Raw genomic sequence first — 26,938 nt, forward strand, 5'->3', positions numbered from 1 at the left:
TGGACATTTTATTAATGCAGTGGGTGTGATAGAAATATAACAGCCCCTCGCCATAACTACTACCCTGGCCACCGTTACAGAGGAATCTAGAGTGCCCAGAGGAAACCCACGCAAACATGGGAAGAATATGCAAACTCCTTACAGATGTTAAAAAACCACAAAATTGAGCTTAAATTAAGTTGGTACGCATGTTCACATTGGCCACAAAACATTGAAACCTACAAGAGAAAAAAGTCAACGAAAACCCTGATGTTACTAAGTAAAAAAGCAAAAGTGCATTTAAATAACACAGAGTTTTTAGTAATACTGTTTCTTGATAAAAAAAATAGCACAAAAGCCATCCCACCTCGTCACGTTAACTCTGATCGGGACAGTCCTACACTGTCTAATATTAAAACCTTACATTGTGTCAATATTGACCTCAGTGTGAATAAGAATTACAGATGTTGTCATTGGTGGGATTTGAACCCAGTACCCCAGTGCCTTAAGGCTGTAGTGCTAACCACTGAGCCACCCTGCTGCCCTAAATATTTCATTAGTAATTATTATACCTTCCAAGTGTTTTTAGTTTTTAATTTCAAGATCATCACTATATGTACATAAATCCCATTCTTCATGTTTTCATGTATACATAATAAAAGTTAAGTTTTACAGATGTTAAAGAGAAGCTGTCCTGCTAGTGGGGCTTAATGCCCTTTTCGTAATTTTTCTTGCATTGCTGATTCCATTCCGCTCATATTTTCTCTTTCCTCCTGGTTATTTTTGATTCTCATATTGACAGTTTTCACTGGGAACACAAGGTGGCACCACAGGTCTCAAGAAAAGTGACTTGTTTCAAAATATCCTCATCATTCTCAGTGAATGCTTTCTCTGCAGTTCTCCTTGCGTTGTCTTTTGCATGTGTGTAAACACTGTCTCATGATATGATTGTCTTTATGAACACAAAACAAAAGCAAATCTTCCAGAAGTAAAATGTGGGCATTTCAGGTCAAATCTTTTTGAAAACCTGGTTGTTTTCCTCTACAAAGCAGTGCTCTACATCCCAGCATGTCCAGTACGCGCAGAGCGATTTTGTTCTTTGTGAAACAATTATGCCAACAATTTATTTTAATTATTAATATAGAAATCTTGTGTTTGTATTGCAGGTATCCTGTTCACCATGCTGGTATTTGGACCAGCCTGTGGGTTTATCCTGGGGTCCTTCTGTACCAAGATTTATGTTGATGCTTTACTTGCTGATACCAGTAAGTCCATTATTATTCCATAATGACAATTATTACCAGTATCTGTAGCCCAAACTCCCAGTGATATACCATAGCTCTTCGATACACTGTTCTGATAAAGTGTCATTATGTTGCACACAATTTATAAATATATTCCCACTTTCAACCCGTTTGGTTCATATTACTTTAAAAACTGAGACAATTTTAACCAATTCTAAATTTTTTAGCCAATTTCTATTTTTGTGTTTCCATTTTTCCCTCCCCTTCTTCCCAGAGCCTTAACGCTTTTCTTTTTCTGTCCACATAGACATATGAGGACTTGTTTATAGCGAGACAAGTTGTACTTTTGAGTGACACCATTTATTTCACCACATAGTGTACTTGAAACAAAATCCAAGTGCGATGAAATTGTAGAAAAAGAAACACTGACATATTCTGACATATTATTTGTCATATTATGACAAATTCTGACATATTTTTTAGGGAATTGTTTTTATGATGTGCAAAAAATGACCATGCAATATCATTCTCCTCATCAATACGATTTCGGTGATACAAAACATGTCCAGTTTTTTTTTTATTATTATTTTAGTGGCGAAAAAGAATCAGAAGTTTTTTGTTTTTTTTAAATTTGGAGGGTTGTGGTGCCATTTTCCGAGACAGTAACATTTTTATTTTTTGGCCGATGAAGTTGTGTGCTGGCTTATTTTTTTGGCGGGGAGAGACAACGTTTTTATTACTACCATTTTGCGATTGATGAGGCTTTTTGATCACTTGTTATGGCATTTTGGGTGGAATTATGATGACCAAAAAAACTAAATTTTGTCGTTGATTACATTTTCCTGTTTACAGAGTTTACCGATTGGGTTAATTTTAAAAATATTTTAATAGATTGGACTTTTCTGAACTTGGCGATACCACGTATGTGTATCTTTTTTCTTGTTTAAATATGTTTATTTTTTTTTTTAAATTCTTTGAAACGTTTTTTAAAAACATTTCACTGTTCTTGCTTAGCCCCTTTAAAGATGCAATCGTACGATTGCCTGTGCTATATGTAGTGATGCCACAGTATCGCTGCATATAGCAGAAATCACGGTCACCTTTGATGCCTAGCCACAGAAAAGGTTTCAAAGGAGCTCCATAATGACAGGCACGGTGGTCATAAGCTGACCACTATCTATCATGACAACCCATCTTTGACCTGCGATCACGTCTTGGGCGCACCGATGGGCGGAGTTGATGACACACACTCACATTGGCACATGTTAAATACCACTTCAGAGATTGACAGTGGCATTTAACAAGTTAACAATCATGGGAGGAGCACTGCTCCACCTGCAATTGTTAGGTTCAGGTCCTGGCTTTAATACACAGCCACCACCTGCCTGGTATAGGGTGGGTTCACTGTCTGAGCCCGCTGCATACACCTGCTTCAGACATGTGCCATGTATACTGCGGATGTCATGAAGGGGTTAAAGAAATATTCAATTATTTCTCAAATTTCGTTTTCATAATCATACATCTGGGATCAGCATGATGACTGTCAATTGCTGTGCCTGCCAAAAGAGACCCTATGCCCTTTTCCATGGAGGATGATCAGCTGATCAGGTCATCCATGTTGACTATCAGCCACCGGGTGGTCATTTCCTGAGGAAGAAGCACTTGGCACTTTGAAATGTGTTGAATAAAAACCACTTGAATGAATCACTGAGATTTGATGTCTTCTGTACACAGCAGCATGGGAGATATCCTCAAATGTTTCTTGTCTTAATGCTATTGTTATTTTAGAACATTCTAAGCTGGTTTTCAATAAAATTTATGACAGGAAAGCCTCTTTATATATATATTTATCGCTGTATATAGACATGTTAGTGTAATCCTTGGAAATCTGCTATAATGCTACTAGCTAACCTAATGCAGAGCAATACAAGAGCTTTGTAAATGTGTCCGTGTCCAAGGTGCTGAAATGTGCCTTCAGGTTCTTTTACATCATGAAAGACAGGAAAACAGTGGACCATTATCAATTTACCTAAATGATATATTGTAATCTATGTACATATAGATGTGTAGACAGTCCAAAATATAGCATTTTTAATCAGTTTTTGTGTTTTGTTGTAGGTAAGTTGGAAATAACACCTGAAGATCCACGTTGGATTGGCGCATGGTGGGCTGGTTTTCTGCTTTGCGGTGCCTTACTCTTTTTCTCTTCTCTTCTGATGTTTGGATTTCCTCAGTCTCTCTCTATCTGCAAGGATGATTCTGAGGAGAGTGAGCAAACTATGCTACCAGATCGAGAGTACGAGAGACCGAAACCGAGCAATGGTGTCCTGAGACATTCCTCGGAGTCAGGAGAAGGAATGTCCTGCTTCCAACAGCTGAGAGGTAACCACATCTAAATTTCAGATTAAGCTTTCATGTTATACATCACTTCATGTTTTCTTGTTAGAATTATTCTACTGGTTCTTTGTTAATAATCATGGACATAGTCAAAATGATGATAATTAACAAAAGTATGGTAAGTAAATCAATTTAAAGACATTGTGAATTGATATATCACATAGTGGAACATTTATGTGTGGGCTTTATTGGGTGTATTCTATTTAAGTGGCTTTTGGCTAGTTTAATGATGATTCACGGTGATTCACTCACTACTTTACCGAGAAAAATTGCTGCAACTTCTATCCTGAATTTTGGACTGCACATACTTTGGTTCATGAGAAACTGATGTTTTAAAGTAGGTGTTGAAAATGTTCACCTTTCAAATCCAAGCATTCCTGAATGTATTGCGCAGGACGTCTGGGGTCATAGTTTGAATTTCTCGCTGTATGCTCTCTCAGAGTGACTGTAATTTTCGTGGCTTGTTACCGAACATCCTACCCTTCAAATGACCAGAAAAGGAAAAAAACAGTGGTGTTAAATCACTACAGTGACTCTGTGCAGGTGAAAACAACCTTTCTTGGCCACTTGTTGACACCTGGAATATGACCTCCCTGTTTCCTGGGAAAACCTGTGCAATGATTTGCATGCAGATGGCAGAAGTTGTGGTTTGAATTGTTTCCTCGGATATTTTTGGCTGTCCTCCATCATGCCTATGCTGTTATGTTCCTGTACTTTCCAGCTTATTCACCAATGATAGATTACACCGTTTGAACGGTGGATTTTGACCTTCAAGCTTATTTAGAAACTCACTTTTGGCACCTTTTTAAGGACTCAGTTTTCAATAAGTTTTCACAATGAAAACACGCAACTTCAAACTATATCAGTATTTTTAACGAATGAAGAAGGAATTCGGCAGGAGTATAATGCAAGCACCACACATAAACTATCGTACCGATGTGCAGAAAGGCATGCAGCAAGTCTCTCATAGTGAAGACGACCAGCCAGATGACTAGTTGACAAGACCAGTCGGCGTGAGGAAGTTTCTCATCGCTGTAGCTGAGATTCATTGCACTCTCACTTCTCATGAACCAAAGTATCTACAGTCCAAGTTTCAGTACAGTTGACCATCTCTTTTAGAAGTTACAGGAATTTTTCTGGGTAAAGTAGCGAGTGAATGGCTCTAGAACAAATTTACTATAATGGATCCTAGGACACAGGCGTAGGATATATGAGAAATCTACTCCAGCTCAAGCTCATAGATCTCATTTTCTGGTGCAAACACTGCCCAATAATGCACCGAATTTATTAAGAGGCATGGACCTTTTAATAAATTTGGCACATCTTTTACCATCATGCTTTTTGTTTAGGATTTGAATATGAAATGCCTGTATTGAAAAATTCTTCCTTATGAGAATCATTAAAAATAAAGTTTTTAGTTTTTTTCACCGGTAAATGTATATATCTTACAAAGATGTTGATTCATTTTTGGTTATAATAAATAAAAGATTATATACACACTAAGAAAGGTGAATATACACCCGCGCTACGTCCTACGTTGCTACCAGGAAATAACACTACTTGTATAATAATTATTATTACCTGCTTTAACAGATGGAATGGGGCGGATAGTTTTGATAGTGTCGCAGATCAGATTTGAAAAAATGATGCGGATATTTTCGCTAGTGGAAAAAAAGTAAGGACGTTAGCGGAGATGTTTTTTTTAAATACAGCATTCATATTTATAGTGTCTACTGGATAAAAATAATTTACTCCGGATAGCAGCTTGACAGGAAAAGAGATAACCTATATGTCACCATTAATTAAATAGCACAATCTCAACTGAAAAGATGGTGCACTCAGGATAGTATCTTGACAAAAAACATAACCTGTATGTCACCATTAATTAATAGCACAATCTCTAGCAGTAATACGGTATTCAATATTATATATACCTCTTCCTTTTGCCTCTAATACAGAGTCCACAGGGCTTATGTAGTAACTATGCCTGTATAGTATAGCTCAGAAAAGTCAGAGGTCTCAGACAGCGCTGAGAAAATAGATGCTGGAACAATAATGAGTCAGAGCAAAGGTACTTAGCTGGCGGATTCCTACTGATTCCTTGAGTTGTTGTGAGTAGAATATCTTCTGTGCGCGCTGTCCCGGCCGGTGACAAACGTGCGCGTTACTCCACGAGTCTTCACCGGAAGTAGAGAAGGACCTTCGGAAAAGACCTTTGGTATCCCGGTAACCAGATCACGTGATGATCAGTCACGTGATGCTTCCTTCAGAAAGTACGGAGCGTGGTGGGAGCCAGAAAACCAACGCGTTTCGGAATTCCTACGGATTCCTTCATCAGGGTTGGCTCCCCCACGCGCTGGTCATTCTTAAATACATGTATGCTAATTAGTATAATTTATTCGAAGGCAAATAGCTCCACCTCATTGTTCAAACCTTTCGGTCTCAAAGTATCTAATTCAAAGATCATGCGAGTTTCTTCACGTGACATGCGCTTAATAAAATCACCATTCCGCCAGTCTTTTTTAACCACTTTAATCCCTGTTATTTTCACTCCCAGCGTAGATCCTTTGTGACACTTTAAGAAGTGTCTGGACAAAGGGTGTAGGTCATATTTGTTACGAATGTTCCGTAAATGCTCATTAATCCGTTTATGTAGGGGCCGTTTTGTTCGACCCACATACTGTTTTTTACATGGACATTCGATCATATAGATTACACCTTGTGTCGTGCATGTTATAAAATCTGTGATGTTAATTTGTGTACCGCTATGGGATAACATGAATTCCTGTTTGGTTGGGGCTACGGATTTACACATTTTGCATTTTTTGCATGGGAAAAAGCCTTTCAATATCTGATTGAATGGTCCCTTTATGGTATTTTGTAGTTTGGGATTTTTTACTGTTGGTGCAATTGTTAGTCCCAAATTGCGTGCTTTTCTGTAAACAAATTTAGGTTGTGTTGATATTTTATCCCCAATTATCTTATCATCTTTCAAGAGATCCCAATGCTTGTTCACAATCTTTTTTAATAATCCGATATTAGAATTATACTGGGTAATGATTGGTATAGAGATCTGATCCTGTTGTGTAGGGGGAATTTCATTATTCACCACAACTTTATTGCATAGAAGATCTTTCCTTGGTATTTCCTGCACGTTGTCCCTTGCTTCAATTAAAAATTGATGGTCATAACCTTTATTCAAAATTTTTTTTATTAAGATGTCTGTTTCCCTAGTGTAATCCAGGGAGCTGGTACAATTACGGCGTGACTTAACAAATTGGCTACGGGGCACATTCAGCAGCCATGTTGGAAGATGACAACTGTTTACAGATATAAAGCTGCTAGAATCCGTCGGTTTTAAATAAGTGCATGTCTGAATACGGTCCTCTGAAATAAAAATATTAAGATCTAAAAAATGTACGTCCTCTCTGCTTGTAATAGCTGTAAATTCTAAAAAGAAATCATTTTTATTTATATCGATTAAAAACTGATGTAGAGAGTCGTCATTACCCTCCCAAATAAAAAAGACGTCATCAATAAAACGTAAGAATAAAATGAGCACAATCTTGAATAAAAGTCACCTTCTCTGGAGAGAGAGATTGTGAGACAGAGAAGGTGACTTTTATTCAAGATTGTGCTCATTTTATTCTTACGCACAATTGTTTTAAATACAAGGAGTACTACTATACCCAGCAGTGGGGTACAGCCATGGGGACCAGATTCGCGCCCAGCTACGCAAACCTGTACGTGGGTCGATGGGAGACTACCCACATCTATCCGGGTGGCGAGCTGCGCGCGGGTCTGGCCCTATGGCTGCGTTTTATTGATGATGTCTTTTTTATTTGGGAGGGTAATGACGACTCTCTACATCAGTTTTTAATCGATATAAATAAAAATGATTTCTTTTTAGAATTTACAGCTATTACAAGCAGAGAGAACGTACTTTTTTTAGATCTTAATATTTTTATTTCAGAGGACCGTATTCAGACATGCACTTATTTAAAACCGACGGATTCTAACAGCTTTATATCTGTAAACAGTTGTCATCTTCCAACATGGCTGCTGAATGTGCCCCGTAGCCAATTTGTTAGGTCACACCGTAATTGTACCAGCTCCCTGGATTACACTAGGGAAACAGACATCTTAATAAAAAAAATTTTGAATAAAGGTTATGACCATCAATTTTTAATTGAAGCAAGGGACAACGTGCAGGAAATACCAAGGAAAGATCTTCTATGCAATAAAGTTGTGGTGAATAATGAAATTCCCCCTACACAACAGGATCAGATCTCTATACCAATCATTACCCAGTATAATTCTAATATCGGATTATTAAAAAAGATTGTGAACAAGCATTGGGATCTCTTGAAAGATGATAAGATAATTGGGGATAAAATATCAACACAACCTAAATTTGTTTACAGAAAATCACGCAATTTGGGACTAACAATTGCACCAACAGTAAAAAATCCCAAACTACAAAATACCATAAAGGGACCATTCAATCAGATATTGAAAGGCTTTTTCCCATGCAAAAAATGCAAAATGTGTAAATCCGTAGCCCCAACCAAACAGGAATTCGTGTTATCCCATAGCGGTACACAAATTAACATCACAGATTTTATAACATGCACGACACAAGGTGTAATCTATATGATCGAATGTCCATGTAAAAAACAGTATGTGGGTCGAACAAAACGGCCCCTACATAAACGGATTAATGAGATTTTACGGAACATTCGTAACAAATATGACCTACACCCTTTGTCCAGATACTTCTTAAAGTGTGACAAAGGATCTACGCTGGGAGTGAAAATAACAGGGATTAAAGTGGTTAAAAATGACTGGCGGAATGGTGATTTTATTAAGCGCATGTCACGTGAAGAAACTCGCATGATCTTTGAATTAGATACTTTGAGACCGAAAGGTTTGAACAATGAGGTGGAGCTATTTGCCTTCGAATAAATTATACTAATTAGCATACATGTATTTAAGCATGACCAGCGCGTGGGGGAGCCAACCCTGATGAAGGAATCCGTAGGAATTCCGAAACGCGTTGGTTTTCTGGCTCCCACCACGCTCCGTACTTTCTGAAGGAAGCATCACGTGACTGATCATCACGTGATCTGGTTACCGGGATACCAAAGGTCTTTTCCGAAGGTCCTTCTCTACTTCCGGTGAAGACTCGTGGAGTAACGCGCATGTTTGTCACCGGCCGGGACAGCGCGCGCAGAAGATATTCTACTCACAACAACTCAAGGAATCAGTAGGAATCCGCCAGCTAAGTACCTTTGCTCTGACTCATTATTGTTCCAGCATCTATTTTCTCAGCGCTGTCTGAGACCTCTGACTTTTCTGAGCTATACTATACAGGCATAGTTACTACATAAGCCCTGTGGACTCTGTATTAGAGGCAAAAGGAAGAGGTATATATAATATTGAATACCGTATTACTGCTAGAGATTGTGCTATTAATTAATGGTGACATACAGGTTATGTTTTTTGTCAAGATACTATCCTGAGTGCACCATCTTTTCAGTTGAGATTGTGCTATTTAATTAATGGTGACATATAGGTTATCTCTTTTCCTGTCAAGCTGCTATCCGGAGTAAATTATTTTTATCCAGTAGACACTATAAATATGAATGCTGTATTTTAAAAAAACATCTCCGCTAACGTCCTTACTTTTTTTCCACTAGCGAAAATATCCGCATCATTTTTTCAAATCTGATCTGCGACACTATCAAAACTATCCGCCCATTCCATCTGTTAAAGCAGGTAATAATAATTATTATACAAGTAGTGTTATTTCCTGGTAGCAACGTAGGACGTAGCGCGGGTGTATATTCACCTTTCTTAGTGTGTATATATACTTTTATTTATTATTTGCTGTTTACCCTAATCGTGATATAGGGCCTTCACCCGCTGCAGTCCATTTTTTCCACATGTAACAGCGCCGCTACTCTTTACTCATTTTTGGTTATACTTAGTTTACTTCATAGCAACCTATACATGCAAAGGATTTGTGTTTAGTCTGTGACCATCAATGCACACGGGTCTGCAACGGAACTGAACAAGAAAAAAAATATTTTTAATTGAGACGTTTTGCAAAGTTGCTTCATTGTATTAAAGATCTGTAGACTGCAGCAAAGAAAAAGTGGTGGAAGAGTTGGACATACCAATTAATCTGTTGACATGACATAGACTGGTTATTCACTTCTACCTTTTTTTTAATGTATACAAATATCCAATTTTCGTCAAGGAACATATGTGGTTTAGGGTTGAGGACAGCAATATCTTTTTCCTAAAACAGAATAGTTGTGTTGAAATCAGGACATATTTTTTAAGATTAAACTCATGCCCCAGAGAAATCATAACGGATCAAGGAGCAGCAAATGAAAACTTGTGTAAGTTGCCTGAGAAGGTTCATTTCAGTACACTGCTTGTTCAACCTGCTGCTTTCCCTATCATAGAAAAATATCGCAAAAGATATCTTCTAAATGAAATGGGTAAGTTTTCAGATGAGTTATTACAATATTAGTTAGATATTTTAAAGGGGTTGCCTCAAGTTCTGTAACGAGTACATTTGCCTGTAAAAACAAGCTACATTGCGATTTATGTCTTATTAAAAATTCTGTTTTTACGGATGGAAGGATTTTTTATTCTATAGTTTACAGCTCATTGCCTAGGCTATCGGCCACACAGCTGTCTCTGTGCCGCTTGGAGGCTCTGTGCTGTAGATCCTGCAGTCGTCACTCTGAATCTGACCAGTCTCAGTCCCCCTGCACCTCTCCCATGCTACAGAGGCAAAACTGCTTTTTTTTTTTTATACACTCTTTATTTAGAAAATTTCAATAATATAACAGGAAAGGAAAAAAAAGGGTAAATATTTTCAGAAATAGTAAAAGTATATAAAAACAAACAAACATAAATACAATCGTAATAAACCACAACGATAACATTACAAGACTGCGAATTTGCAAACCAAAATGGTTGTAAGAAGAATTTATAAAAAAAAAAACAACAACAAAAAAAAAACAGGGGGCAGTTGTGGGGAGGGACATGGGAAGGAATGTAGGGTAGGGAGTCTGAAAGTCCTGCTTAAAATATAGAGATTAACTAAGCGATTTGGGAGATCAAACTCAAATTGAGACATCAACATTACAGAACAGACTATATGTGAAGAAAAAAGAGAAAAAGGGAATAACAAAAGTAATTTGTAGGGAGACAGAAATCAAGGATTACCGGTTGTGCTTATTTGGTGGTCCTCTGAGGCGTTCAACCAGGCTATCCATGCGTTTAGAGTCTTCAGGTTTTTAGATCCTGAAAGTCTAATTTTCTCATATATACCGATTTGGTTGGATTCTTTTATCCATTCTTTGCAAGTAGGGGTTTCTATATCTTTCCAGTGTCTTGCGATAATTATTTTAGCGGCGTTGAGGTATCAGTGAGCCTTTTTCAAAGTGTAAATTTGAAGGATCCAGATTGAATAGAATCAAACTTGACGTTAATGAGATGTCTATGTTTAAGGTTTTCTTTATATGCTCACTAACTCTTTCCCAGAAACTTTTAATTTTTGTGCATTCCAACCAAAAATGAGATGGAGAACCCTTCTCTTTGTTGCATTTTTACAGGAGAATGACACCACTAGCAACCAGTAAGCTAGGAAGCAGAGGAGCAGTGTGCTTCTGAAGATTGAAGATTATAATACTTCTTGAAAATAGTAATATTTAACTAGGAGACTGTATTGTAGATGATAAGGTAGAGGCAAAACACACATTAAGGCTCAGTGCATGGGTCTCTTCACACTAAAGTGTAATTATTATGCATTTTGTTAGAAATTCATTAAGCGTTAGTAAAAATGCTTCAAAGTCCAGTCTTGGTACTTACCACCTTGCTTAACATGTCCCGAGGACCCCATAAAGGAAGCGTGGTTATTGCTGCATGAGCTTTTGGGTTACATCCACAGAGTAGCTCCTTTTCGGTGGAGCATATTGAAAGAATTGTGAACAAGCCAAGTTAGATCCCAAAAACAGAGAGCCAAGGGCAATGACAATTTTATATACTGTATATAACCAATGGTGTAGTCAGAGAATAGTCAAACTCAAGTTCAGATGCTCACACAGCAATGTCGGGCAGATACAGAAATCAAGCAGTCCAAGGGTTAAATATTCAAAAACATCCAAGAGTTCAAAAGTGGCATAGCTGTAGAACAAAGCCGGGGCAGATACAATATAATAATATGTGTATCAGGGTAGTATAGTAATCCATTTCACAGGGAGTGATATGCAGAATCACTTAGGGTGTACAGTGCCCCAATGGCCATCACACCCATCCTGCTGTTGGTCCTCTCACTGGTCCTACATCTACCAGCAGGATCATTATCAGCACCAGTCAATTCAATAACCTTTTAAAATCTGCCCTAGTGATCTGCTCATTGCAAAAGAACATACTCCTGGATCTCCTAGGCTACTTTCACACTTGCGTTTTTATCAATCCGTTGCAATCCGCCGTTTTGGGCAAAAAACAGATCCTGCAAATGTTCCCGCAGGGTGCGTTTTTTGCCCAAAGACTTGTATTAGCAACGGATCGCGACAGATGGCCACACGTCGCGTCCGTCGTGCGACAGATCCGTTGTGTTTTGGCAGACCGTCGGCACGGAAAAACGTTCAATGTAACGTTTTTTCGTACGTCACGTCCGCCATTTTCTACCGCGCATGCGCAGCCAGAACTCCACCCCCTCCTCCCCGAACTTTAGAATGGGCAGCGGATGCGTCGAAAAACTGCATCCGCTGCCCACGTTGTGCACAAATTTCACAACGTGCGTCGGTACATCGGCCCGACGCTTAGCGACGGACCTGTACCAATGCTAGTGTGAAAGTAGTCTTAGCCATCAAGCATTAATGGTGGGGAAGTTTCATTCCACACACACACTTCTCCCTAAGTGCAATATCACTTGTTACGTATAAAAACCAATGGGCAACAATGTCACTCATAGCTGAGCTGTAGAAAGAGTCACCTTAAAGGAGTATCCAATACCTAAAATATCCTTTCTAAATATCTATTTTTACAATTTTACCACTGTCGAAATTTGCTCTATTATAAAATACCCTACACTACTCCCTATACAGCTAATCCCTTTATGTGATTTTACTTTTCTTCCTGTGACCTTTCATTTGCGATGAGTCACAAATAAGGCATCACAGGAGGCTGGGGCTGCACTTAATTCCCCACAGCGTCTATAACTCCAGCTGCAACAGGACATATATCCTGGAACAGGCTGTGGTCACTTACCATAGTGTTTTTCAACAGTGCCATTTGAAGGTGTCCTGAATGCATGGCACTTAGAGAAGCCGTGAAAGAAGTGACTGAGGTGCTGACAAGCGGCTTCTGTCCCAGCCGGCTGCACTTTTAGTGTCTTGCTGTAAAAGGAGATGTCATCACTGGGTGGTAATAGAAACAGGGTGAGTGTCATCAGCGCCGCGCCACAGTTTCTCTCATCATCTTCAAATGAAACGTCATCAAGGCGTGGCACTGCTGTGACTCACATGGCTTTTATCACTATTCCTCAACGATGTCTTGTTTCAGAGTGTAAAGCTGCGGTGGTGGAGACAGAAGCAGATTAACCTCAATCACTTTTCCCACAGAAAATGCGAGTGCAGCCCCAGCCTCTTGATGACGCCTTGTTTGAGACTCCTCTTAAACAAAACACAGGAAATGAAGTGAAAAAACACATAGAGGGATTAGAGGGAGAAGGAGAAGTGTAGGGTATATAACAAAGAGATAGTTAGAATAGATATTTATAAAGAACATTTTAGGCTTCGAGCTACCTGTTAAAGGTATAATTCAGGTGTTCATCTTTTTTTTCTTGTACGTGAAAAAGAATGTTCTCCCTCAGTGTGCCTGATCAGATTTTCATCACTGTTTGGTCAGCGTGTCGATTTTTATCATAAGTGAATTTCTTGTGTGCCAAAAAAAGTTTCAAAGCTCCTCCTACCCAGTACAATGTTAAAAAAGCACTCCTTCCATCGAAGTTTTTATCCTTTTAATATATTGCAGTCATCATATTATATAGCACTGTGTACTTACAATTGCTCATTTTGCCTTTCTATCCAGCTATTTATTATCTTATCTTTGCTCTATATAGAAACAGGAGGACTCTTGTCCCTGCATTTATCATTCACCTCTTTATCTCCTGACTCAGCTGCTCCCTCCTCTCCCTGCCAGGGAGTTTTGCAGTAACTTATGACTCGTTCAGGGAAAACTGACATTCTGTTTCTACATAGAGCTTTAAAGGATTCAAATAGTCAGTTTTTAATCACATGATGTCATAGACCTAATGGGAAAAACAATAATTAGCTCGGTAGAAAGGAAAAATGAGTAATTGTAAGTACACAGATCCATATAATATGATGATTGCAATATAGTAAGAGGATAAACATTTTGATGGGAGTGTCTCTTTAAAAATAGAGACCACATGGATTGCATCTGTATACAATCTGTAATTGTCATGGACCTAAAGATATATATGAGTGATATTGATCTGTGACTCTGATCATAATCAAACATTTCTGTGCAAAAATAAGCAGAAACAAGTGATCAGCCACTTACATTATAGTGAGTATCTGTTCTATCCTTAAAAAAAATGGATACAACATACCTGAAAAATAAAGAAACGAATGAGGCCTAACTTAGCAGCTTTCTGCTTCGGCCTATAGTGGAGGACTCTATTGTATGATAGACTACCTTTAATAACCCATATGTACAGACAAGACATGTAAGACAATGAAGGCGGATTTATATTGTGGAAATATGCTTCGATAACTTGGCAGTCAGAAATCTGCCATGAACAGATGAATTTGCTTTTATTTTTCACATTGCACCAGTCCTCTAGGATGTGCTGCTTTGCATGTTGATTTCCACAAGTTCTACCTTTACATGGACCCTCTAGACTTCTTTTTTTCAACCTTATTTATTAGCCATTTTCAGGAGAACCCTTTATCCACAGCTTACTAATTTTGTAAATCTGAATTATTAACAACGGCCTGCTCTCTAGACTGTTTTCTATCCATTTACAAGTGCCTTTATTGAGAGCACTTCATCAATACTCGTTGTGAAGACCTTTGCTTTTTAGATTCTGTGAATTACTATTGTTTTCATTTCAGCCCTGGTATTGAACCTTTATGCTGCTAAACAGTGGGGAAAATAAGTATTTTATACACGACCGATTTTGCAAGTTTTCCCACATACAAAGCATGGAGAGGTCTGTAATTTTTATCGTAGGTACACTTCAACTGTGAGCAACAGAATCTTAAAAAAAATCCAGAAAATCACATTGTATGATTTTTACATAATTAATTAGCATTGTATTACATGAAATAAGTTTTTTATACAATAGAGAAACAGAACTTAACCCCTTCATGACCTTGGGATTTTCCGTTTCTCCGTGTTCATTTTTTGCTCCCCTTCTTCCCAGAGCCATAACTTTTTTATTTTTCGTAAATATGGCCATGTGAGGGCTTATTTTTTGTGAAACAAGTTGTACTTTTGAACAACATCATTGGTTTAAGCATGTCGTGTACTAGAAAACGGGAAAAAAATTCCAAGTGTGGTGAAATTGCAAAAAAAGTGCAATCCCACACTTGTTTTTTGATTGGCTTTTTTTTACTAGGTTCACTAAATGCTAAAACTGACTAGCCATTATGATTCTCCAGGTCATTCTGAGTTCATAGACACCAAACATGTCTAGGTTCTCTTTTATCTAAGTGGTGAAAAAAAATTCCAAACTTTGCTAAAAAAAAAACAATTGCACCATTTTCCGATATCTATAGCGTCTCCATTTTTCATGATCTGGGGTAGGGTGAGGGCTTATTTTTTGCATGCTGAGCTGGCATTTTTAATGATAGCATTTTGGTGCCGATACATTCAATTGATCGCCCGTTATTGCATTTTAATTCAATGTCGCGGCGACCAAAAAAATGTAATTCTGGCATTTCTAATTTTTTTCTCGCTACGCCATTTAGCGATCAGGTTAATCTTTTTTTTATTGATAGATCGGGCGATTCTGAATGCGGAGATACCAAATATGTGTAGGTTTGATTTTTTTATTTTATTGATTTATTTTGAATGGGGCGAAAGGGGGGTGATTTAAACGTTTGTTTTTTTTCACATTTTTTTTAACCCTTTTTTAAACTTTTGCCATGCTTCAATAGCCTCCATGGGAGGCTAGAAGCTTGCACCACTCGATCGGCTCTGCTACATAGCAGTGATCATCAGATTTAAGGACCTCTATGGTTACCATTCTGAAGCATCGCTGACCCCCGATCATGTGACGGGGGTCGTCGATTTGCTCATTTCCGGCCGCCTGGCCGTCCGAGGTCAGAAAGAGGTTAATATTTGGTACAGAAAACTTGGTTTTGCAATTACAGAGGTCAGACATATCCTGTAGTTCTTGACCAAACTTGCCCACACTGCAGCAGGGATTTTGGCCCACTCCTCCATACAGATCTTCTCCAGATCTTTCAGGTTTCAGGGCTGTTGCTTTGCAACATTGCGTTTTAGCTCTGTCCAAACATTTTCTACTGGGTTCACATCTGGTTCACATCAGAAAGTCCTTTTTGAATCAGGGCTACCATCCGAGAACAATTGAAAACAAGATTACAAGAGCCATCAGAATATCAAGGAAACATTAAAACATTACAAAGCTAAAGAAGAAAATAACCGGGTACCTCTAGTAGTTACCTACAATCCAAATCTGGAGGAGCTAAGGGGAGTTGCGTGGAAATTACAACCTTTACTACATAATGATGCCCGCTTACAATCCATTTTTCCAGACCCCCCACTACTGTGTTTTAGGCAGCCCCCAAATCTAAGAAGCATCATTGTCAAGAGCTCCCTGTCCTCTCCAACAGTTGCAGGTACCTTTCCTTGCAATCAGAAAAAATGTAAAACCTGTCCATTTATAATGACCATGGACAAGATAAAGATTCCCAATTCACATCAGGACTACAAGATACCAGGTACTTTCAGCTGCGACACTTCTAATGTGGTGTACCTAATTATTTGTACTAAATGTCCAACTGGGGGTCTGTATGTGGGGGAGACAGGGCAGAAACTGAGAACAAAAATTAACTCTCATCGCCATACAATAAGAGAAAAAAGAATGGATTTACCTGTGCCAATACATTTTTGTCTCCCAAATCATAACATTTTAGACATGAAATTACTTGTGTTAAAAGGTAGCTTCAAATCTCAGAGAGACAGAAGAGTCTGGGAATATAAACTAATGACGACCTTTGACAGTCTTAATGCAGGAATGAATGTGTCGCACGGATTTATGTCTTTTTACATCATCTAAGGAACTTGCCCCTCAGACTATGAGGGTCATCATAACAGAGACCCTAATCAGAGGACAATAAAACAATCCTTATCTAAGAACTGGCCCAATATTTATGGACATAACTGTTTATCACTTATGGTAATTCTGCTTCATGTCACCTGTCTTATCAATGGTTTTTCCTTTTTTTGTTTTTTTTTCCGGTGCTATGTTGTGTTTAAATATGTGATTCTTCAGAATTTCTTTTAGTTTTTGCCTGATGAAGAGACCTGTGTAGTCTCGAAAGCTTGCAATTTGTTTCCATCTTTTCAGTTAGCCATTAAAAGGTATCAACCACTGAGGACTCTCAATTCTAAATATTTTTCTATGTACTGGCTAACACGGTACCAAGATATATATCTTTCCTGTATCATCTGGAAACTCATCAGGCCTCTCAAAGACCTTGAAATGCTTCTTACAAAGCCACTCCTTAGCTACCCTGGCTGTGTGTTTTTGGTCATTAAAATGCTGGAAGACCCAGCCACTACCCATCTTTAATGCTCTTACTGAGGGAAGGAGGTTGTTGGCCAAAATCTGACGATAAATGACCCCTTCCATACTCCCTTCAATACAGTACTTTCGTCCTGACACCTTTGCAGAAAAGTATGATGTTTCCCCCACCATACTTCATGGTTGGGATGGTGTTCTTCGGGTTGTACTCATTAATCTTCTTCCTCCATACACAACCGGTAAGAGTTGATACCAAAAAGTTCTATTTTGGTATCATCTGACCACATGACCAATATAACATGTTTGAAAAAATGTATTATTACATGTATAATAAAATTTTAAATATTTTACAATAAATGTATTAATTTTACTTTTTGGATGAAGTCTGCGAAGTGAAATATTTATAAGATTACATAATTGTGATACGAACCCTGACTCACATACACAAGATTTATAATTTTTCTCCCAAATAAATTTGTAGCCTCTTAAAACATCACCAGATGTATAATCATTTAACCTATCAATATAAAGTCCAGATGCGCGATATAATAGTCGTGTCGTTTTTGTATACTGGACTATATATATACAAAGGAAGCAATAGAATAATCTGTATATATCAAAAAGTAACAAACTTTATTAATTAGATCAGGTAATAGACAGAATCACATTTAACATTATACGTGTGAGATGCACAATGGACAAGCTGAGACAAAAACAGCCACAACAGCAGGGCTACATTAGGGCAACCACTGAACCATGGGTACTAGAGATGGCAAGTGTAAACATCCTCAGTTTGAGGATATATATATATATATATATATCTATCTATAATAGGACATGTAGGTAGCCATGAATGTATTTGAGACTTTAAATTATATAACAGGTCTAAAAGAGTGACTGTACCAGGAGACAATAGTTTATATCGGACAATGCTATTAGGAGAAAATAATCATTAGTATTTTTGAACCATTGCCCAGGTTCAATCACCAGCCTGTCTAAACACAGTGGCTAAGCATGCTATCTAATGCATACATCTAGTACCTGTAGTCATGGCTGGAACGGTGGATATCCCTTGTTGCCACTCTGTCGGGCACCTCAAAGAGATATAATTTTAAATCTCAAATAAATTCATGGCTACCTACATGTCCTATTATAGATATATATCCTCAAACTGAGGATGTTTACACTTGCTATCTCTAGTACCCATGGTTCAGTGGTTGCCCTAATGTAGCCCTGCTGTTGTGGTTATTTTTTGTCTCAGCTTGTCTTTGTGCATCTCACATGTATAATGTTAAATGTGATTCTGTCTATTACCTGATCTAATTAATAAAGTTTGTTACTTTTTGATATACACAGATTATTCTATTGCTTCTTTTGTATTTATATAGTCCAGTATATATGAACGACGCGACTATTATATCGCGCATCTGGACTTTATATTTATAGGTTAAATCATATACACAAGAAGACTGTAATTTTGGGCAAGAAAAAATGTATCCACCAAAAATATCTTTTCAATAGACTATACTGCTGGAGATTACTGGAATTGAAAGCTCTATATTCATGGGGGTGTTTATCGAGGATGTTGGCCTCAAACTTGTTTATTTCTCGTTTCCAACATCATTTTCATAGATTATTGCTAATGGCTGCACATTGGCGACTACTACTTTTCTTTGAGATTAAGGTTTTAAATGTTAAGAAAGAAAACGGGCAAAAGAAACAAACCTACTACTTTTCACCATTAGTAAAAAAATGTGCCAATATTGAGTCTCACAGAAAGCAAGCAACTCTCTTCCTAAGCAATTACTGGTACTGCCCTCCGCAAACAACATTTTCAATATTGTTTTGAATTTGGCAGCATTTCACCACCGCCTGTTCGAAGACAAACATTTTGGCTGAAGATTCTAGCGTCCTTGATGTTTTATTTATATTCTCATTTCTTATTGTGTTGGAGCCAGGCAGCTAGAGTACACTGCAAGATAGAGGGATTATTGTCTGTGTAGTCCACATCTCGCTGTGTCTCTGCGCACTTTATGTGCAGGCAAGAAGTGTATGTTTAACTCCCACTGGGATTTCAACTTTCCAGTTTGAGAGCACAAAGGATTCTGCAATTCATTGATGTCCCGGGAGGATACAAAATAACAACGCAAAGCAATAATACATACAAAACACATACTTGAATCAAAAGTGGTTGTACTTATTACCTACATATATAATCATGGTATCCAAAGAAAGGGTTTTTGATAGGAAAATATAATCTGCACAATCAGATATGCATATCTGTAAATATATTGCGTATATAAATGTACATGCCACATAAAGATGAGTATTTTCACCCTCATATCCATTTTATTCCATATACCATAAATGTCCTATTGGTGAAAATCTCACCTCTGGGAACAGACACTGCAGTCTACACCAGCAATCCTCAACCTTTCTTACCTCATGAGCCACATTTTGCTCCTAGAGAAAGTAGGGCCACATCCAGAGTTCCTGAATAATGACATCTAGTTCCTGCCTCCTCCACAGTACTGACATTCCAGAGCCCCCAATACTGGTATTATGACAGCCAAAGGTTCCCTATTATTTTTATTTATTTATATAGCGCCATTGATTCCATGACGCTGTACATGAGAAGGGTTACATACAAATTACAAATATCACTTACAGTAAGCAAACTAACAATGACAGACTGATACAGAGGGGCGAGGATCCTGCCCTTGCGGGCTTACATTCTACAGGATGGTGGGGAAGGAGACAATAGGTTGAGGGTTGCAGCATCTCCGGTGTTGGTGAGGCGGTAGCTCCGGTAGTCGTGAGGAGGCAACGGGGTCAGTGCAGACTGTAGGCTTTACTGAAGAGGTGGGTTTTCAGGTTCCATCTGAAGGATCCGAATGTGGTCAATAGTCAGACGTGTTGGGGCAAAGAATTCCAGAGGATGGGGAATATTCAGGAGAAGTCTTGGAGGCGGTTGGGTGAGGAGCAAATAAATGTGGAGGAGAGAAGGAGGTATTGGGAGGACCGGAGATCACGTGAGGGAAGATATCGGGAGATTAGTTCAGAGATATATGGAGGAGACAGGTTTTGCATGGCTATTTCCCTATAGAAAACACATCAAGGCAGTAAATTTAGATCTATGGATTCCCATGTTATCCTAATTTAGTATTCTTGTTATCAATCACTCCCTCTTTCTGGCAGTTTCATCCTATATCCAGTTTAGCACTTAACTTTTTCTCTCCAACCTCATGGCCAGTTTATGAGCATGCAGATCTTCTCTTCTATGTGGCTCTGCTCACAAAAGTCACCATCTGGAGACATTTTCTTCATAGCTACTTGGAAGAGCTGGTGATAATACACCAAACTGGCAGACAGCCATGAGCAACGCACCACGGGCCTGTGAGTCACATGTGGCTCCTGAGCCACATATTGGGGACCCCTGCTCTATACAGTTCAGTGAAGAGGTGGCTGGTCTTGTAAGATAGGAATACCCCTAATATATTTATAAAGTGTCCATGCAACAATGGAATCTACATTCACCTGTAATACGCCTAAAAAAGTGCCACAAAACATTCCATGAAATGAACATAATGCTGAACAATGTGCAAATAACATTGCTGTGCACAGGTTTCATCTTATGTCTCTTCTTTTAACTGCTTCAGGGTTTGGGTTTGGTTAAAATAAGTGGCATTCTCATTCTCCACTCTGCTCCCTAGTAGAACCACAAAGGCAAAGCCGCCTCAAGAAGATGACCCCCAGCGTTTTCCTGAAGTGGCTTCTCTTGGGAAAGCTTGGTGGCTGCGTTAACACTAAAATTACAGCATGTGCATATACCCTTAGAGTAGAGTGAGTCCTTGAAATATGATTTAAATTTTTTGTAAGTTGTCTTCATTAAATTTTATACATTTGGAAATTCCTTCAGACCTTTTTGTGCATCTAAAAAAAAGACACAAACAGAAGGAATGCGCATTGGAAATCTTTTCACATGCATATCTGAACAAGCTGCTGAAACCGCTGCTGTTGGTGTTTAGGTTTTGGACTGCTGAGACTGTTTCCCTTTTGTTTTTAATATGAGTTTTGCTGCAGTGAGCTGAGAGTTAATTAGTAAAGATGAGCAATCACTAAAATGCTCATTACTCGATTCAAATAAATTCTAATGCTCGGGTGCTCTTTTCGAATAACAAATATAATGGGAGTCAATGAGAAATCCAAGTATTTTTCCAGCGACCATAAAAAGAGGTCTGGGGAGCTGCGAAATTTTTGAAATTGATGGAAGAAGTGATAACTGGAAAAGAATATATAATTTAAGCAAACCAAAATTAAATTTATTAAAAGATCAGAAATGTCAGCATAATTTATGAAGGCAGCAAGAAGTGTCAAAATTAGGGACTCAGAGGGACTTACAAACACCCTGTAATAGACATAAAGAAGGACCTCATACTCATTTTGTTTAAATTGTAATGTATTGGTACTCCTAGTCTTATAAAGGCTATTAACTAATTGCAAATGCTGCCAAATATTACAATCAGGGTGATCCATACACCTTTAAAGGCATCAACTGTAGTGCCTCATTTAAATATTGTGAACAAAGTGTAGTTGTGTTACTCCTACACTCATAAAAGCTCTGCGCACATTGAAAAGTCTTGCCAATAATTAGAAGTGGGATCATCCATACACTCTTGAATGAACCATTAATGCCTCATTAAAAGTTATGAAATTGTAGTTGTGGTACTTCTACACTCATAAAGGCTTTGTACAAAGTGCAAATCACAGAAAAAAATTATAAGTGGGGTCATCCAGTCATCCCTAGTCCTCAGAAGGAAATAACTGGTGGGCCTCATTCAAATGTTAAACATTAAAAAGCACTTTATGTGCTGCTGTTATCTGGGGGTGTGGAAAAGTAAGGTCTAATCCAGGGTTTGTTCACTGTTAACAGAGTGAGCCTATCAGCACTTTCTGTTGACAGGCGAAAGCACCTGTCTGTTATGACCCCCCTGTGACACTAAAAACCTACTCAAACCAATTAAAGACCTAGCAGAAGAGCAGCACAACACCTCCAAGACACAGAGGTTATGCATGGCTATTTCCCTATAGAAAACACATCAAGGCAGTAAATTTAGATCTATGGATTCCCATGTTGAAAGCACTGTTTTTTTTTTTATTTTGACCATTTTTCTTTGTTAGAAAAAAAATACAAAATGTACTGCTTGGAAATTCAGAGACATGTTGTCAGAAGTTTGTAGAATGAGAGAACAATCTACATTTTACTCAAAAATATACTTATAAAGAGAAAAATCAGACAAACTGAACATTTTGCAGTGCTCTCTTAATTTTTTCCAGAGCTGTATATGACAATGGTCAATTTTTGAACAACAAAATTTGAACACCTGTAGCAGGGCAATTTAGGTTTTCATTTCAAACCAACTACATTTCACACAAAGCAGGTTCTACAGTACATATAACAAGAGTACATTTTTGGAACAAAACTTTTTTGCAAACTGTATTTGGCAAGCATTCTTTTTAAATTTTAACCCACCGTAATTTTCCACAAAGGATGTTAAACTGTATATATGACTAATATATGTGAAGTAGAATGAAATTTATTGGTTGTTTTAAATTTTTGTGGAAATTCAAAATCTGAAAAGTGGGGCATGCAATATCATTCGGCCCCTTTACTTTCAGTGCAGCAAACTCACTCCAGAAGTTCATTGTGGATCTTTGAATGATCCAATGTTGTCCTAAATGCCTAATGATGATAAATATAATCCACCTGTGTGTAATCAAATCTCCGTATAAATGCACCTGCTCTGTGATAGTCTCAGGGTTCTGTTTGAAGCACAAAGAGCAACATGAAGACCAATGAACACAACAGGCAGGTTTGTGATACTGTTGTGGAGAAGTTTAAAGCTGGATTTGGATACAAAATGATTTCCAAAACTTTAAACATCCCAAGGAGCTCTGTGCAAGTGATCATATTGAAATGGAATGAGTATCATACCACTGCAAATCTACCAAGACCCGGCCGTCCCTCTAAACTTTCATCTCAAACAAGGAGAAGACTGATCAGAGATACAGCCAAGAGGCCCATGATCCCTCTGGATGAACTGCAGAGATCTACAGCTGAGGTGGGTCAGTCTGTCCATAGAGCAAAAATCAGTCGTACACTGCACCAATCTGGCCTTTATGGAAGAGTGGCAAGAAGAAAGCCATTTCTCAAAGATATCCATAAAAAGTATTTTTTACAGTTTGCAACAAGCCACCTGTGAGACCCACCAAAAATGTGGAAGAAGGTGCTCTGGTCAGATGAAGCCAAAATCAAACTTTTTGGCAACAATGCTAAACGATATGTTTGGTGTAAAGGCAACACAGCTCATCACCCTGAACACACCATCTTCACTGTCAAACATGGTGGTGGCAGCATCATGGTTTGGGTCTCCTTTTCTTCAGCAGGGACAGGAAAGATTGTTAAAATTGATGGGAAGATGGATGGAGCCACATACAGGACCATTCTTGAAGAAAACCTGTTGGAGTCTGCAAAAGACCTGAGACTGGGACAGAGATTTGTCTTACAAAAAGACAATGATCCCAAACATAAAGCAAAATCTACAATGGAATGGTTCACAAATAAATGTATCCAGGTGTTAGAATGGCCAAGTGAAAGTCCAGACCTCAATCCAAACGAGAATCTATGGAAAGAGCTGAAAACTGCCGTTCATAAACGACCTTCATCAAACCTCTCTGAGCTCAAGCAGTTTGCCAAGGAAGAATGGGCAAGAATTTCAGTCTCTCGATGTATAAAACTGGTAGAGACATAGCCCAAGTGACTTGCAGCTGTAATCGCAGCAAAAGGTGGCGCAACAAAGTATTAAGTTAAAGGGGACGAATAATATTGCACGCTCCACTTTTCAGTTTTTGAATTTCCACAAAAATTTAAAATAAGCAATACATTTCATTCAACTTCACAATTGTGTTCCACTTGTTGTTGATTCTTCCCCCAAAAATTACATTTGGTATCTTTATGTTTGAAGCATGATATGTGGGAAAAGGTTGAAAAGTTCCAGGAGGCCGAATACGTTCGCAAGGCACTGTGTCCACTAATGTGATCACAGACTGAAATATTTGAACCAAATTCCCCAATAACTATAAAGATCGCTTTTTCTGAATGTATGGTATGATGGAAAGGAACTAACACCCATTATATTACACCAGATGTGCATGACTTACATTTGTTTCTTGAACTAGTAGAATATTATAAGCAGGTTGCCGGATGCAATGATGGACAGGAGGTAGAGCAAGAGTTAACAAGTTTAATAACAGGGGAAAAACTCCACGCAGGGAGGTAAAGGGTTAAACAGGAAATAAACAGTTCAGTTGTAAATAATATGCAGATATAATGAACAAGGTAATGGCAGTTCTGTTGTACACTTTTCGTGTCAGACGTATCTCCGACTGTAAATGCTCCTTGAAAGTCAGTAGTGCCGACAACAGCTGGCACGGTGCTTGTCCAAGAAGGTCCTGCTGGTAATGGTGATCTGTCTTCTGGTGGCAGTGGTCAATTTCCGGTACCTTCCACTGGGCTCCTAGTCCATAGGTGGCTGCGGCCAAAGCAGACAAGGCCACAATGCTGTCAGGGTCCTGGTCAAACGGCGTGGCAACATCCGGCAATGTAGGCAGCAACAAACAGTCCTGCACCCTATCTGTCTCTAGCAGCATGCACACAGTACTCACTAGCCTTGTACGTTCGACACCTTGCTCTGTGGTGACCAGTGGGTACCCTGCAGGTCTCTCCACACAGTCTTGTGGCGGTGGCGTGGGCCACAGTCCTGCACGAGCTCCACGTGGCTCGGCAAACATATACTGGCAAAGTCAGGGTGCAATTGTCTGTCTCATCCCCGGTCCCTCTAATGAGGCACATGTGCTGTACTCACAAGTCCAATGCATTGGGCACCTTGTTCTCTGTAGTCACCGGCACACTGCACCTCTCTCTGTAGTCACTGGGCACACACTGCACGTTCCTCTCCCTCTCTGGTCCCCACTGCTGGTGGCGGGAGATGGCAGATGTTGGCCTGTGCGATGCTGATGCTCCCAGGATGGAGCAATCCTCTCCCTGACTGCTGATGAACATGCAACTTCCCTGAGCGCAGCAGTCCCTCTCTCTCTCTTTCGTTTGCTGCAGCACACCTGGCTACACTTCTGGCTGCGGTCCCTCTGGAGATGGTGGAGCCCTGTTGCAGCACTGGTACTCAGTGGGGAGGGGAAGCGGAATGCGCTGACCACCTGACTGCGTGCTGCCCTCTGTTCACACCAAACTGCGTTGCTGCACGCGTTTTTTCCTTTTATCTCCCCGCTTCCCTTTGTCAGGAGGAAGGTCCGCCTCGCTCAAACTTTCCCCAGGGAACAGAAGATGCAGCCTCGACAGTTCTGGCCCCAGCAAGCAGGCACCCGCGGTCTGGTCACCCCCCTTACAATATCATGCATTTTATAGCATTGGATAACCATTGTTATTCTATTTTATAATAGTAAAAATATAATCATCATACAGTATGGATGATAAACTCAGCATTTGATTGAACTGGTCAGTGAGTGTCTCAGCATTGGATTGCATTGGTCTGCGAGTGTCTCAGCATTGGATTGCATTGGTCAGTGAGTGTCTCAGCATTGGATTGCAATAGATTGGCTGCTGAAATTGGCTGATTACTCAGTTTTGGATTTCACATGATTGGTTGCTGAGTAAGCAATAGATTGCACTTGTTTGGCTGCTGATTCAGCATTGGATTGCTCTGACTTGGTTTATGATTATGCATTGGATTGCACTTCATTTATTTTAGTCGGCATTGGATTGGTTCCTTTCACTGGATTGCAATGAATTGGTTGATGACTAAGTATTGCATGGCACAGTATTAGTAGCTGACTCAGCATTGGCCTTCACTTGTCTGACTGCTGACTCAGCATTGAATTGCACTGGATTGTTTGCTAAGTAAGCATTGAATTGTACTGGACTGGCTACTGACTCAGCATTGGATTGCACTGGATTGGTTACTATTTATCCTTTGATTGGATTGGTTACTAACTCAGCATTAGATTGCACTGGATTGGTTGCTTACTAAGCATTAAACTGTTAATTCTTGATATCTTGTTTAATACGAACAGTTTTTTTGTTACCTAAAACTGCCGTTGTACAATTTTCATCATAAAATAAACATATTTGTACCTTCTACCTAGTATCCACCATTATTGCATACATTGCCACACTGAATACACAACAAACTTTCCCTTTATATTTTAGAATCCTTTGTAAATATCGAGGTTAATAAATTCGATTTTATATTCTGAGTCGTTTGCAGCAGAACAAGCATGAATATCCCTCCTGTGGACCTCTAAAAAGTCTTTCCTTGTCCTCCAGCTAATTTCTTGTTTAATATTCTCATAGACTTGTGCATCCTACACTAATGTTGGTGCATTCTGAAGGGCAAGTCAGCAGGAGATCACCTAATGA

The 26,938-nt window shown here is 38.9% G+C and overlaps 1 protein-coding gene across 1 annotated transcript in view; it reads left to right on the forward strand.

Moving 5' to 3' along the window:
• Positions 1-26,938, forward strand: part of SLCO3A1 (solute carrier organic anion transporter family member 3A1) — a 676,694-nt gene that overhangs the window by 462,648 nt on the left and 187,108 nt on the right. The window contains exons 3-4 of the mRNA XM_069766261.1: positions 1,146-1,244; positions 3,342-3,605. Coding sequence (XP_069622362.1) covers positions 1,146-1,244; positions 3,342-3,605 — 363 coding nt within the window. The remainder of the gene's footprint in view (positions 1-1,145; positions 1,245-3,341; positions 3,606-26,938) is intronic.

This window comes from Ranitomeya imitator, chromosome 4, assembly GCF_032444005.1.
Source record: "Ranitomeya imitator isolate aRanImi1 chromosome 4, aRanImi1.pri, whole genome shotgun sequence".
Taxonomy (NCBI): Eukaryota; Metazoa; Chordata; class Amphibia; order Anura; family Dendrobatidae; genus Ranitomeya; species Ranitomeya imitator.